This window comes from Cricetulus griseus, chromosome 4 (assembly GCF_003668045.3).
Source record: "Cricetulus griseus strain 17A/GY chromosome 4, alternate assembly CriGri-PICRH-1.0, whole genome shotgun sequence".
Classification (NCBI taxonomy): domain Eukaryota; kingdom Metazoa; phylum Chordata; class Mammalia; order Rodentia; family Cricetidae; genus Cricetulus; species Cricetulus griseus.
In genome coordinates this window covers 166,022,518-166,037,561 of record NC_048597.1, presented here as the reverse complement: position 1 = coordinate 166,037,561, position 15,044 = coordinate 166,022,518, and the positions used below count along the sequence as shown (strand labels likewise).

Sequence of the window (15,044 nt, the reverse complement as noted above, 5' to 3'; positions counted from 1 at the left end):
ACTTGAGATACAATTCATTTGTTTAATTTTATATTGTATTTGTGTGTGAGAGAACTACATCTTAAAAAATCTACCTTTTGAAATTATAAAAATGTTGAAAATAGTTTTGAAAACTAAATACAACATCACTAGATAGTAGGTGACTTAATTCTAGCACTGGGAAAGCAGAGGTGGTGAATTTCTGTGAGTTCAAAGGGAACCTGATCTACATAGCAAATTCCAAGCCAGCTACATAGTGAGCTTGTCTCAAAATATCTCTCTCGTTCTCTCTCTCTCTCTCTCTCTCTCTCTCTCTCTCTCTCTCTCTGTGTGTGTGTGTGTATGTATATACATGTGTGTATTTTTTTCAAGTTGTTTTCAGAGAACTCAGGCTTCTTTCCCCATTCCTCCCACTTTTAAAAAAAGGAAACCAGTTGTTTGTGTTTCCCTTCCATTTAAACAGAAATAAGCAATCACGTGTCTCTCTCCCTTCTCCACTTTCCTAGGTAAAGGTTTCTGTGTGTACCTCTTGCACCTTCTTGAACATCATGTGATTTGGACATCACTCTAACATTTGTTTCTATTACCTAGATTGATGATTATATGAATGAATGCTGGGTTTATATTTATTTACTTATAATATTTATTGTCCTTTATTTTGGGGAAATACTAACTTATTTTATTATTTTTCAATAGACATTCAAATTAACTCAATAATTTGTGATTTTTATCTATTTTCTGCAGTCATCATCAAATCTTGTAACCCCGTGGTGTTCAGTTTTTACAATTACCTTCGAACACATCCTTTACTTATTCGAAGAAATCTTGCTTCCCCTGAAGGAACTTTGGCAACTTTAGGTCTCAAAACTGAGAAAAACATTGCTGATAAAATTAATCTCATAGAAAGAAAATTATTTTTTACCACTGCTAATGCTCATTTTAAGGTTGGATGCCCTGTTTTAGCCCTCGAAGTACTTTCTAAAATTCCTAAAGTAACTAAAATGTCTTCCTTAACTGCTAAAAAGGACCCGCTTGACTTCACTTCTGAAAGGATGGAGAATGGGCCGTCAAAATCAGGAGCATTGAACGATGGCAGTGGTAGTTCCGGCGCTGCCTGGTCAGCAAAGGCTTCCTCCCAGTTTGACTGGAGTCAGCCAATTGTCACAGTTGATGAGGAGCCTCTTCAGCTTGACTGGGGTGAAGACCATGATAGTGCCTTAGAAGAGGATGACACGGGTGGCTTAGTGATGAAGAGTACAGATGTCAAGAAGGATGGTCAGGACCACAAAGCTTCAGATCATAGTGCTTTATTGACCCCTCAGGAAGAAGATTGTGTTTTGGGTGATTCTGAGGTTGATGTGATTGCCGAACAACTAAAGTTCCGAGCTTGTTTGAAGATCCTTATGACTGAATTAAGAACTTTGGCTACAGGTTATGAAGTAGATGGAGGAAAGCTCAGATTTCAGCTCTACAACTGGCTTGAAAAGGAAATTGCTGCCTTGCATGAGATATGCAATCATGAATCAGTTATTAAAGAATATTCCAGCAAAACTTACTCTAAAGTAGAGAGTGAGCTTCTGGATCATGAGGAAATGGTGGACAAGCCAGACATTGGTTCCTATGAGCGCCACCAAATAGAACGGCGAAGATTGCAGGCTAAAAGGGAGCATGCAGAAAGACGGAAGCTGTGGTTGCAGAAAAATCAGGATCTCCTAAGAGTGTTTCTCAGTTACTGTAGCCTTCATGGGGCCCAGGGTGGTGGTCTGGCCTCAGTAAGAATGGAACTCAAATTTTTGCTGCAAGAGTCACAGCAGGTATGGGCATCACTTGTTAGTCTCAGCTAGTAAGTGATTTCAGTAGGTCATCCAGTTAAAGCTGTAAACCTAGGTTTTCAGCTCCTGTAGTCCTAGGAGGCCCATATTTATTTCCAGTGTAGCTTTTCTTAGGTGAAAGCTTCAGAAAGTTGGTCTAGTTTGCTTCTCTGTTGATGTGATAAACACTGATCAAACCAACTTGGGAAAGAAAGGGTGTAATTGGATTACAGGTTGTAGTTCATTATCAAAAGAAGCCAGGGCAGGAATTCAAGAAAGGGACTGAAGTGGAAACCATGGAGGAGTGCTGCTTTCTGTTTGTTGTTCATGGTTTGCACAGCCTACTTTCTTATACCACCTAGGACCACCTGCCCGGGGGTGGTACTGCCTATTGTGAGTAGGACCTTCCAAGTCAGTAACCAAGAAAATGCCCCGCAGACTTGCCTACAGCCAGTGTGATGGAGGTGATTTCTTGTGGGCCCCTCTTCCCATCTATCTACAGTTTGTATAAGTTGACAAAACTGACCAGAACAGAAGTACACTTTAAAGAACTTTAGAGTATGGCTGCTGTCTTCATGTCTTCTGTATCTGGAACAGACGGGAGCTCTGTAAGTGCTTGTAGAATAAGTCAGTAAATGCAGGAACATACTGCTTTAGTCAAGTGCTTACCACCTGCATTTTATCAGGTATCCATTGGGGGTTTGCTTTTCTCTTTCATTTTAACAGTTTTGAAAAACAAATCAATTTATTGTCACCTCCAGGAAACTACAGTAAAGCAGCTGCAGTCTCCACTGCCACTGCCCACCACCTTGCCACTGCTCTCAGCAAGTATTGCATCAACAAAGACAGTCATAGCCAACCCTGTGTTGTACTTAAATAACCACATCCATGATATACTTTACACTATTGTGCAGATGAAAACACCGCCTCACCCCAATGTCGAAGACATGAAGGTAATGTGAACTTGGTGATTATTTGTTGTACATACCAGGAAGGTAAATGTCCTGTATGTGCTCCAACTTTAGAGAGAATGATTGAAATGTTTTATGTAGTGCCTTTTCACTTCTAATGACTGTGGTGAATGCAGTTTAAAAGGATGCATTCTTTTTTCTTTCTCTTTGTTTATTTGTTTGTTTATTTATTTATTTTCGAGACATGTTCTCACTATGTTGCTTTGCTGTCTCAGAGCTTGCTGTGTAGACCAGCCTGGCCTTGAACTCACGGAGATCCACCTGCCTTCAGCTTCCCAAGTGTCGCAATTAAAGGTGTGCAACATCACACCCAGCCTTAAAAGTATACATTCTTATTTCTGGAAAGACTATGGTCTTCCTTTAGAACAGGTAAAGTCTTTTTGTAATAAAAATAATTTTCTAGAAAATATTCTTGCTACTCAATATTCATTTAGGTTTTCTCTTCTGTCAAATTAATTACTAATCAGAAATAACAGCTTTTTGTTTGTATGTCAAGAAAATGTGAAAATGTAGGTTGGGGGAGAGTTACCTGAGATAACCATTGGAATTAAATGGCTCCAAAGAAAATATCCTTGTCACTTGTTTCCTGATGACTGTGTTTATTGGAGGCCGTGTAGCAGGTTAGAGACCGTCAGAATTGAGAGTTACTGCCCTAAATTAACCCTATACCCTGTTCTGAATGCTTAACTAATGAAGTCTAGTAAATCCCATAGAGCTTGGCGGGGTGTGCGAGCTATGCGCAGGCTGTTCTACTTTTAGTTCAGCACCTCATGCACACTCGGTTCCTCTGTTTTTATCCTACCCCCTCTTTTGACAGGCATGTTTGATCTCTGTTGAGATACTCTTCCAAGGGATCAAGATTATCTAATCATATCATCTTATTAGGGATTTCTAATCTATAGCATGAATTAACTCATACCAGTATTCTTGCAGAGATTGCTTAATTATTTGTTAGATTAAGAAATAAAACAGATAAAAATCAAGTTGGAAATGCTCCTTCCTTAGAATTTGAATAAGGTGTTTTCTTCTTTTAGTCTTTTGAGACAGTGGTTCTCTGCCAAGTGTTGGGATTAAAGGCATGGGCCACCACTCCCTGGCTTGGATAAAGGCATGGAACTACCTCTGAAGTCCCTTCAAATTTTAAGAAATTTATGAGTCTGAAAGTGTTGGTTCAAATGGAGTTTAAAATGTGTTTTAAAAAAATATTATATGTAGAATTTTTAAACTTTCTAAAAAATTTTGTGACTTTCTCTTTCCTATGAATACTAATTAAATTATTTGCTTTCTGGAAAATGAGCCATTTCACACAGTGCTTGATTTAATTTACTTACTGAATGGCCATTGTTACTGTTAAGATTGAACCTTGTATAGTTGCATAAGGCAAAGCTTAAATGAAAGCTCTGAAAGTCCTGTGCATAGTTGACTTCAATTTTCCTTTTATATTACTATCTAAGTTAATTGTTGTAGCTTAAGACAAGACCCAGTCACATTAGCCCAGGTCTGCTCAGGGCCTGGCAAATGTCAGGCTCACAACAAGTCTGTTTTTGATAAAGATATGTCCGAATGAGTCAGTTTTGTTATTGGGCATGCCTATAAAGATAATGAGTTAGTTTAAAAGTAGGGTTATCTTCTATAGGATCCAGTTTTATTTATGCTATTGCTAGTTTCCTCAGTATTACTAACTTTTAAGATATTGCTGTTGTATAGAAATGTTAGTACAAATTATAATTGTGACTGTTTTGGTTTTAGGTGCACACACTTCATTCACTAGCAGCATCACTTTCTGCATCAATTTACCAGGCATTATGTGACAGTCATAGCTACAGGTAAAAAACAATAAAATAAATAAATAAACCACCCAAAGTAGTTTTAATACAGCAAAACATTCACCTGCTCCAGACTTGTATAGGATTCTATTTCTTAGGGCTGAAAATAATTCCTAGTATAAATGACATGTGTACTTTAATGGATAAAATAGACCCAGAAAGAAAATAATAATTAGTTGATTAGTTTAGGTGTCAACTAGTAACAAAAGAAAAATGTAGATTTTAACAAGCAGTAATGTGAGTGATTCTAGTTACTGTCTTTTATTTCCTTGAAAGAAAACTATTGTACACAGTATTTCATACTAGAGATCCCTCATCCCCCTAGAGGTCTCTCTGAAACTGGGTCAGCTTTTACTTGATTAACTGATTTTTAGTTGAAATTAAAAAAAAAACTTGAAAAAAGAGATATGTTCTTGAAAAAAATATGCTTAAAAGTTATTAATTTAATTTACTTTTATTTATGATATTAAAGTCAATTGATGTTATAAGTTTTGTTTGTTTATGCAGTACTGGGGATCAACTATAGGCCATTGTACCTGGTGTTCAGACATGTTCCACCTCTGAGCTATACATCCCCAGTCGTCTGCTTTTAGAGACAGGACCTCAGCAAGCTTCCCAAGCTGGAACTCACTCTGTAGCTCAGGCAAGCCTTGAACTTGTGGTCCTCCTGTGCCATTTTCCTGAGTAGATGGGAATACAGGTTTGCACTACTATGCTAGCCAGCTGATATCAATTAAAAATAATTTGAGTTTTTCTAAAAATAAAATTGCCTACAACTGTTTATACTTTGCATTTTAATGAGTAGGACAGCATAAGTTGTGAGAAATGGAATCACTTGGAAGGATGACCTAGATTGAAATAAAGTACATTAATAAATGAAAAAATAATAGAATTATATCTACATGAATATATGCCTACACTTTTACTTATAAAGGTAGTTGCCCTTTATGGGAACATTTGATTTTAAAATAAGGAGTTACTCTCTCAAAAATCATTTGTACTCTGTTTTTATCCTAATCAACCCATACGTAAATGACTCCAAAGATTTGAAATAAGTGAGGAAGTTTTTGATTTAGTTGACACAGTCACCATATGACCATAGATAGATTGTTTCCACTGACTAAGATGGCACCTAATGAGGTTCCAGAGACATTGCTTTCAAATGTATGTTTTTAGGCTCAGCTGTGACTTTGCAGCCAGCTCTACCATTTGCTTTTTGTATTTCTTCGATTTCTCTGAAACTCTTTAGAGAAGGGAATCAGTTTTGAGGGGGCATTGGTCTTCAATTTAGATATTCCTCAGATATAATTCCCTGGCTTTTCTCACCTTCTGAATGTACAGTTACTCTTAAGCAGTTTTGCAGAGCTGAGAATTACAATAACTTGGACACTGGACTGTTTGTCTGCTGTGTCCCTGGCTAATAGTGACCTCCAACGTTAAAAAGTGAGCACAAGTAGGAAGTGCCTTAAACTATGAAGCTTCTGAAAAGCACTAAAATCATCTTCCCAGAGTAGTGAAAACAGATATTTTGTTTTAAAAAAGTATCAATAAATACTTGTAATGAATTCCAAGAACATTATAAAATAAGGTCTCACTGCAAAAGTGAATTCAGTGTTAAAACCTTTTGATTTTTTATAAACATCTAAAATAGATTTATGTAAAGTACTGTGTTCACTGCCTCTCCCAGTGCAGTAACTGTGCCTGTTTGTTCTAACAGTCAGACAGAAGGAAATCAGTTCACAGGAATGGCTTATCAAGGGCTTCTTTTAAGTGATCGACGACGACTCAGGACAGAAAGTATTGAAGAGCATGCGACACCAAACTCAGCTCCTGCTCAGTGGCCTGGTGAGAATTTTAGTGGTGTTGTGTTGTGTTGTGGTGGGAGTCGTTTTTTTTCTTCCATATCCTTTTGTAATTAAAAGAAATTACACTTACTTAGAGTGTGTGTGTGTGTGTGTGTGTGTGTGTGTGTGTGTGTGTGTGTGTGTGTGTAAGGTTCACTTATGCCATGGCATACATGGAAGTTAGAGACCAACTATGGGTAGTTTGTTCTCTCCTTCCACTTTGTGTGTCTTTGGGATCAAAATCAGGTTGTCAGGCTTGGCAGCAAGTACCTTTTCCCACTGAGGCATATCACTGGCCATGGAATTAAAAATACTTTGTGTATTTATTTATTTAAAGACAACCTTGGAAGTTGGTCTTGATCATCCACTTTCTTTGAGAGAGATCTTTGTTGTTCAATGCTGTGTTCCAGGCTAGCTAATCCAAAACTTTTAGAAGTTTTCCTGTGTCCTTCTGTTGTTTTGTTACAGGAGCACTGGGATTATAGATATGCTATCACTCCTGGCTTTATGTAAATTCTGGAGATACAAACTCAGGTCCTTACCTCTGTGCATTTAGCACCTTAACCACTGAGTTATATCCCCAGGTCCGTACATTTTAAAAAGGCAATCCCCTATCAAAACTATTGACCAGTTCCCTGATGTTGCTTCCTGTCGAGTTTTGTTATTTTTTTTTCTTTTGAGTTGGTAAATTTTGATGCTTGTTGATATTTTCTGCTGTGGATTAGCCATTTTAAGTGCCATAGTATTTTGGGAATGCTCAAAAAGTTAGTCTATTATTGTGATGGCAGGAAGCATGGTGGCATACGGCAGACATGGTGCTGGAGAAGTAGTTGAGAGGTCTACATCCAGAATGGTGCCAGCAGGAAGAGAGAGTGACACTGGGCCTGACATGGGCTTCTGAAACCTCAAAGTCTGCTACCCCAATGACACAAATTCTCAGCACTCATACGGCAGCTCACAGCTGTCTGTAACTCCAGTTCTAGTGGGATCTGATGCCCTCATACATGCAGGCAAAGTCAATGAGTGTGAAATAAGTAAAAAATTAAAAAACAAAATAAATCTTAAAAAAGAAACCCATTAGAATATCTAATATATGTTTATAAGTAAAAAAATAAGTAGATGAATAGGGGGTGACGTTTTCATTCAGACTACAACAGTTATAAAGTTGGAATGCTACTGTAAGGAAGAGTTTTCCTTTCTCCCCTGTAGTCTTATAACTGACCTGTTTTATGGCTGTAAATGGCTCTTACTTCATCCTATAGATTATAACCCATTCCCCTATTATTTTGATACTTATATTATAAAATGCTGTTTTATAGGGAATAGGTACTTAGCTTAGTTAAACTGCAAATATGTGTGCCTTTTTCCTTTTGTACTTTATACTGATGTTTTTATGATATTCTATGCTGTTACAGGTGTGAGCTCACTTATTAATCTCTTGAGTTCTGCCCAAGATGAAGACCAGCCAAAACTGAATGTTCTGTTATGTGAAGCTGTTGTTGCTGTTTACTTAAGTTTACTGATACATGCACTTGCCACAAATTCCTCCAATGAATTGTTTCGGCTTGCAGCCCACCCATTAAATAATCGAATGTGGGCTGCTGTTTTTGGAGGAGGCGTGAAACTTGTTGTGAAGCCTCGGAGACAATCAGAAAGTATTGCAGGTAAGATAAATCTGATACAAATACTGTCTATAAATATAAATAAGTTCCAAAGTTAGAGTAAGATTTTAAATGCCTTAGCTATTTACCTAAAGAATGTAGTAATTCTTTTTAGGGTAATAAATAGGTAAAATTAGAATAAAGCTAGAATTTTTTACCTTTATTTTTATAGAAGTAATATTTTTGAGGTTGGAAAACCAGGACATGTTTGAAGAGAATAAAAAAGAAACAGCAGTAAAGGTAACAGTAAAGTAGGGACAGTGTAGAAGGAATGAAGTCGTTAAAGATGTTAAGGAAGTTCCCAGAGGTGTCATTGCAGTTGGCCTCAGATATAACTTATGGTTATATAAAAATTCTAGGGGTGTGTGTGTGTGTGTGTGTGTATTTTATCCCACTTTTTAAGCTTGTGGGATAAGGGAAGGGAAAGTTTTTTTTTTCTTTCTTAAAACATAGAAAGAACCTTAATTCATCTGCAGAAAAGGAATGGTCATATTACAGACATGAATAAGTGACATGAAGAGTTTAAATGACACATTTCTCCCTCTGTCCTCAATGCCTGTGTTTGAGTTCAGGTATGGTAAGGAATGTGATCTTACCAACTCCTGTTGCTTCTGCCCTCCTTTAGCCCCACCTATGGTAGCACGTTTTAAATATAAAAGTTTTCCTCCAAAATCACATTTTGTTGAGATATTTTCTGTCAGTGCTGAGGATCAAGCCCTGCACTTTGTGACTATTAAGCAAGTGTTCTCCCACTGAGCTCCGCCCCCCATTTGTGCTAATGCTGTCCATTATGTTGTCTGTGTTTAAAACTTCTGAGAGTGCAGTCATCTTTGTATCCACTCATTCCCTACATCTGTCAGGAAGTGTTCTAGTCTTTGGGGTGTGAGAAGAACAAGACAAGCAGGGGCAGTAGGAAGAGCATGGTGAGAAATGGGGATAGGGCTGGTTTAGTTAGGATGGTGAGATGTGTTTCTGATCAGGTTGCATTTGCAGCATATCCCTAGGGAGGTCTGTGTGATTCCACCATATAAATGTCCAGAATCAGAGCTCTCTAGGCAGAGGGAAGGAACGATGAGCAAAGGGAAGACTGAGTTTCTTATCTAGGAAGCCATCAGAGTTATCCTCAACAGGGAGACTGGTGTTCAAAGTGAGGTTGGAAGAGTTACTGGGGACCAGGCCATTTAGGGTTTTTCTTTTTTTAAAGATTTTATTTATTATGTATACAACATTCTGCTTCCATGTGTATCTACACACCAGAAGAGGGCACCAGATCTCATAACGGATGGTTGTGAGTCACCATGTGGTTGCTGGGAATTGAACTCAGGACCTCTGGAAGAGCAGTCAGTGCTCTTAACCTCTGAGCCATCTCTCCAGCCCCCCATTTAGGGTTTGTAAATCATAGTATATATAGACGTCAGTTGTTGCTGTATTGAAAGAAAGAGAATGATGGAGGATTTTAAGTAATGTCTTAGGTTTCCTAAAGAGCCACCCTAGCTGCTTTGTGGAGAATCAGCTGTGCAGTAGAATAAAAGTAGAAGTCCTGGGAAGGATGCTTTTGTAAGATAATTGTGGGTTATCAACAAGAATAAGTGGATAAATAACCCATGCTTATGGAGCAACCCTAATTAAACTCATTGAATTGCACACTCACTTAAACAAAAAGAAATGAAGCCTGGTGTGGTGGTACATGCCTTTAATCCCAGCACTTGGGAGTCAGAGGCAAGTAGATCTGTGGTTCTGAGGCCAGTTTGGTCTATATATCGAGTTCCACACCAACCAGGGCTACATAGTAAGACCCTGTCCAAAAAACAAAACAAAACAAAACAAACAAACACACATGAAAACAGAAGAGGATTAGTGGAGTGGGAGGGGGACATGACCAGTATTAGGGGGTGAATTGATCACAATGCATTATATACACGTTTGAAAGTGTCATGATGAAACCACTTGGTGAGGCTAGAGAGTTTGCTCAGCGGTTAAGAGCACTAGCTGCTCTTCCAGTTCAAATTCTCAGCACTCATACGGCAGCTCACAGCTGTCTGTAACTCCAGTTCTAGTGGGATCTGATGCCCTCATACATGCAGGCAAAGTCAATGAGTGTGAAATAAGTAAAAAATTAAAAAACAAAATAAATCTTAAAAAAGAAACCCATTAGAATATCTAATATATGTTTATAAGTAAAAAAATAAGTAGATGAATAGTGTGATATTTATATCCAGTAGAGTGTTTCTCAGCCTAAAATGGAATGAAGTACTAATATATACTATAATGTGCATGAACCTTGAAACTTAGGTCAAAAGAAACCAGGCATACAAAATACATGTTATTAACTCTGCCTGTGTAACATATCTAGAGTAGACAAATTCAGAGAAGGAAGGGTCCGTGGTTTTCACTTGTGATGACAGTGCTTTTGAACTAGGTTGAAGTGGTCATGGTACAACATTATAAATGTAGTAAACACCATTGAGTTGTACACTTTTGGATTTTCAAGACAGTGTCTCTCTGTGTAATAACTCTGGCTGTCCTGGAACTCACCTTGTAAACCAGGCTGGCTTCGAACCCACAGATTCCTCTGCCTCTGCCTCTGCCTCCTGGGTGCTGGGATTAAAAGTGTATGACACCACTTCCCAGCTTAGTTTTATATCATAAATTCTACCTTAATGTTAAAAGATTTAAAAAATAATACAGGCCTGTGAAGTTGGTAAAATTTTGGACGTGCTTTGAGAACATTGCTGTTGGAGTTGTTCTGTTTGTGGTTCTTCCATATCAAACTAGGTCCTAATTTACTTTATTTCTTTATATATACTCCTTCCTCTGGTTTTACCATTCTCTATACTAGTTCATACCTTTCTCACACCATCTTCTGCCTCCCTCCTAATGAACCAAACAAAGCGTTCCTCACATAGTGTGAGAAGCTTTAGTGAGAACTTCCCATGAGATAAGCGCTTAGCGTTAGTTCCACATACTGGTCCTGGTTTGATTCTACAAGTTTGCCTTGTTATTACACCCATTGTGTAGCTGTTGTCTACACAAGTGCTTTACCCTCATTTACACAGACTCCTTTGGCCATTTATTCTGTTTGCCTTTTCTCCTTTACCATTGTGCTTCTGCTATTTTTAAAAGATATTCTGTATATCCTTATACTCTACATGTTTTTGAATCTGTTTTGTTTTTTTCATTGGTGTTTTTGTTTGTTTGGTTTTTTTTGAGACAGGTTTTCACTATATAGCTCTGGCTGTCCTGGAATTCACTCTGTAGACCAGGCTGGCCTCTAACTTAGAGATCTGCCTGCCTCTACCTCCCAAGTGATAGGTCTAAAAGTGGCTCCACCCAGCTCTTGAATCAATTCTTGACCCACAGTCTGAAACAATCACTCAGTCATTCTTGTAAATACTTACAGGGTATGCCATTTCTTTAATGTAGCTTTAAAAATAAGAGTGTGTGTGTGCGCGCGTGTGTGCGTGCGTGCGCGCGTGTGTGCGTGCGTGTGTGTCTGTGTGTCTGTGTGTGTGTGTATCTAAGTGCAGGTGCACTTAGAGCCCAGAAGTTTGTGTCAGATCCCCAGGAGCTGGACTTACATGTAGTTGTGAGCTACCTGAAATTGGTTCTGGGAACCAAATCTGGGGCTTCTGTGAGAGTAGTAAGTGCTCTTAACTGTTAAACCATCTCCCCAGCTCCTCTTAATGCATCTTATAGGAATTACTTAACCCATAGTCTGTATAGCAGGTAGCTTCTGGGATGATGTCCACCTGCTTCTCTGCTATGGGATATTCATACACTAACCAGGAAAGTTTAGAAGCCCTGATATAAAGAATTAGTCTGGTATATAGTATGGCAAGAGGAGGAACAAAAGAAAGGTTAAGTCTATAAACTAATGCTGATCTTTAAATCTCATTCAGCACCTCCTGTTCCTTCTGAAGACATAGATAAACACCGAAGAAGATTTAACATGAGAATGCTGGTCCCTGGAAGGCCTGTGAAAGATGCTACGCCACCACCAGTGCCTGCAGAAAGACCATCTTACAAAGAAAAATTTATTTCTCCTGAGCTTAGTATGTGGGATTACTTCATTGCAAAGGTATGAAGTGTACAGACTTTAAACGTATCTGTTTATTGACTCTTGTATATGTGTCACATCCAAGTGATGGAATAGCTTTTGGTTCATTCATCTCAGTTCAGAAATTTAATTTCTCAAGTCCAGAAACCAAATAGTCGTAGAAAATTTAGTGACTATCAAATGATAATAGATGAGAGAAATTAAAATCATACGGGACTTAGGTATAAACTAGAAGTCAGTTTATTAACATATTACAGAGTCATATTTTTAAATTGATAGGGATTCTTGTTTTATTCTGTAGTCTTCTCCTGTTGATTATCAGCAGTTATCTCTTATCAGTATGGATTTAGAGGAGGATTAATCAGGCTGTGGTGAGGTGCCATGACGTCTTTGTTTCTCCAATGCAGAGAAAATGTATCTAAAGATCAGCATACTCAAGGTGATTCCTATGCTATTGGCCCTGTCTCAGAGAGTATTGGTACATGCAAATGTGACATTTGCTTTCTTACACTGTACAGGAGAGTTTATTGCTTGTTCTTGTTGTATTTTCTCTTTTGTGCTAACACTGTAGTCACCTTGCTATACATGCTAATAAGACGTTATATCTTAGTGTTCTTGTTTGTTTGAGACAGGGTCTCACTATGTAGCCCTGGCTGTCTTAGAACTCACTATGTAGACCAAGCTGGCACTGAACTCAGATCTAGCTGCCTCTGCCTTCTGAGTGCTGGGATTAAAGGTGTGCACCATCACGCCCAGGTGTTTTTAGAGTTACTGAGGTATTGAACCTACTCTATCTTCTTTGTATGCTATGCTGTTCTTAGAGATAGTTTTTGAAGCATTGCTATCTTAGAATTTTTGGTTATTTAGTAGTCTGCAAAGTATGTCCCAGAATGGCAGTGTCAACATCACTTAGGAACTCATGAGAAATGAAGACTCTGAGGCTCCACCTTTCTAATTAAACATTTCTCCTTGTCATTTGTAAAGCCCATTTATAAATGATGACAATGTTAAGATTTATAAATGGTAATATACCAACTTATTTTCATTTTAGCATGTCTTCTCATGACTAATACAAAGTTACAAAAATTTAGAAAATGCAGAAACATATTAAAGAAAAATATGCCAGAAAAAATGGCATGTCTGTATTCCCAGCACTCAAAAAGTGGAGGCAAGAAATTACAAATTTGAGACTGGCTTGTGCTAAGAAGAAAAGGATTATTATTTAAAATATATATAATTGGATTATTAGATGTAGTTTTATGTTTCATTTGTTAAAATTAACATTATAAGGCAAACAATTTCTGTAACATTAAGAACAAATTGCTTGCTGAGAGTGGTGGTGCACATCTTTAACCCCAGTACTTCAGAGGCAGGCCGATCTCTGTGAGTTTGAGGTCTGCCTGGTCTGCATAACTGGTTCCAGGCCAGTCAGGGATACACAGTGAGACCCTTTCTCAAAAAATTAAATAGAATAGTAAAAAAAAACACCATATAGTTATCATTAGAATTTTCTGTTATGGAAAACTCCAAATATATATAAAAGGAAAAATAATTTCTAAATACTTATCTATCACCTATTTTCAAAAATTGTCAACTCAGTGGACAATTATCTCATTTTACATTTATTTATCACTGAATGGTTAGAAGCAAATGTAGACCTCACAAGATTTCATTCATAAATAATTAGTGTTTTTGGACACAGGCTCTTGCTGTATAACCTTGTGTAGACTGGCTTTGAACTTGCCTCAGTCCTGCAGTCCCCACCTCATAAATGCTCAGATCATAGGCATGTCCCATCATACTTGGGCAATATTTAAATTTTATAAAGGGTTTTGGAGCTGTTCATATGGCTCAGAGACTAATGCTTTCTGTGCTAGCCAGGGTACCTGAATTCACTTCCTACAGGTCGCCTGGAGAGGAAGGAGAAAACCAACCCTACATACTGTCCTCTGACCATGACATTCATGCACACAAACAATAATTTTTTAAAATCTGCTTGCTTGACAAAAGGCTTTGGAAGAGGGCATCAGGATGGCTCATTGATAAAAGGCACTTGCTGCAAAGCCTGGTGACCCAAGTTCAAGCCTCTGTACCTGCAAGGTGAGAGGAGAGAACTCTTTTAGTTGTCCTTCAACTTGCCCTGTGTGGCATAGTCCATATGTGCCCACACACATGCATACACCCACACAAAATAAGTACATGAATTATTTTTTTTAAAGACTGCTTTAAAGCTAGGTTTGGTGGTACACAGCTGTAATCCCTGCACTGGTAGTAGGAATATGAGCACAAGGGGGTGCCAGTTTGGGGTCAGCCTATGCTGTCCTTTAAAATCAGATGGACAACAATTAAAGAGCAGTTTTAAAAAAAAAAAGAGGTTTGTGTCACCATACCAACTTTAAAAAAATTATGTGTATTGGTGTTTTGCTTGTATGTATGTCTGTGTAACACACACAGGTATTGTCCCAGGAGGCCAGAAGAGGGTGTCTGATCTACTGGAAATGACATTGCAAGTAGTTGTGAGCCACCATGTGGGTGCTGGGAAGAACAGCTCTGGAAGAACAGCTTGTACTCTTAACCATTGAGCTTTTCTCCAGACCTAAAAATAGTGTATTTTGAAAAGAACCACACTAAGTATCCGTCATTTACACCTTTCCTTTGTATCTTCAATGTTTTTATATAGTTAAGTGTGCAAGTTAAGATCCAAAAGAAGATTCATACATTTCATTTAGCTGCTATATCTTAGTGTTTGTCTTTAGTGGTGGTAGGGATCTTATATAACCTGTGCAGTTATTTTGAGCTAAATGGGTTATAGGTTATAGGATGTGGCAGTTGGGGTACTCCTCCAGTGGCACTATCTGGGGGGATGCCAAAAGTGTATTAGTAGTTCCATTTTTA

The 15,044-nt window shown here is 38.1% G+C and overlaps 1 protein-coding gene across 6 annotated transcripts in view; it reads left to right on the top strand.

Annotated features, from left to right (window-relative positions):
- The window catches only part of Dmxl2 (Dmx like 2), a 120,123-nt gene that overhangs the window by 86,541 nt on the left and 18,538 nt on the right, over window positions 1-15,044 (top strand). For all 6 annotated transcript variants that reach the window (XM_035444394.1, XM_035444393.1, XM_035444391.1 and 3 more), the window contains 6 exons: window positions 724-1,793; window positions 2,552-2,743; window positions 4,511-4,587; window positions 6,305-6,432; window positions 7,847-8,095; window positions 11,992-12,170. In XM_035444394.1, coding sequence (XP_035300285.1) covers window positions 724-1,793; window positions 2,552-2,743; window positions 4,511-4,587; window positions 6,305-6,432; window positions 7,847-8,095; window positions 11,992-12,170 — 1,895 coding nt within the window. The remainder of the gene's footprint in view (window positions 1-723; window positions 1,794-2,551; window positions 2,744-4,510; window positions 4,588-6,304; window positions 6,433-7,846; window positions 8,096-11,991; window positions 12,171-15,044) is intronic.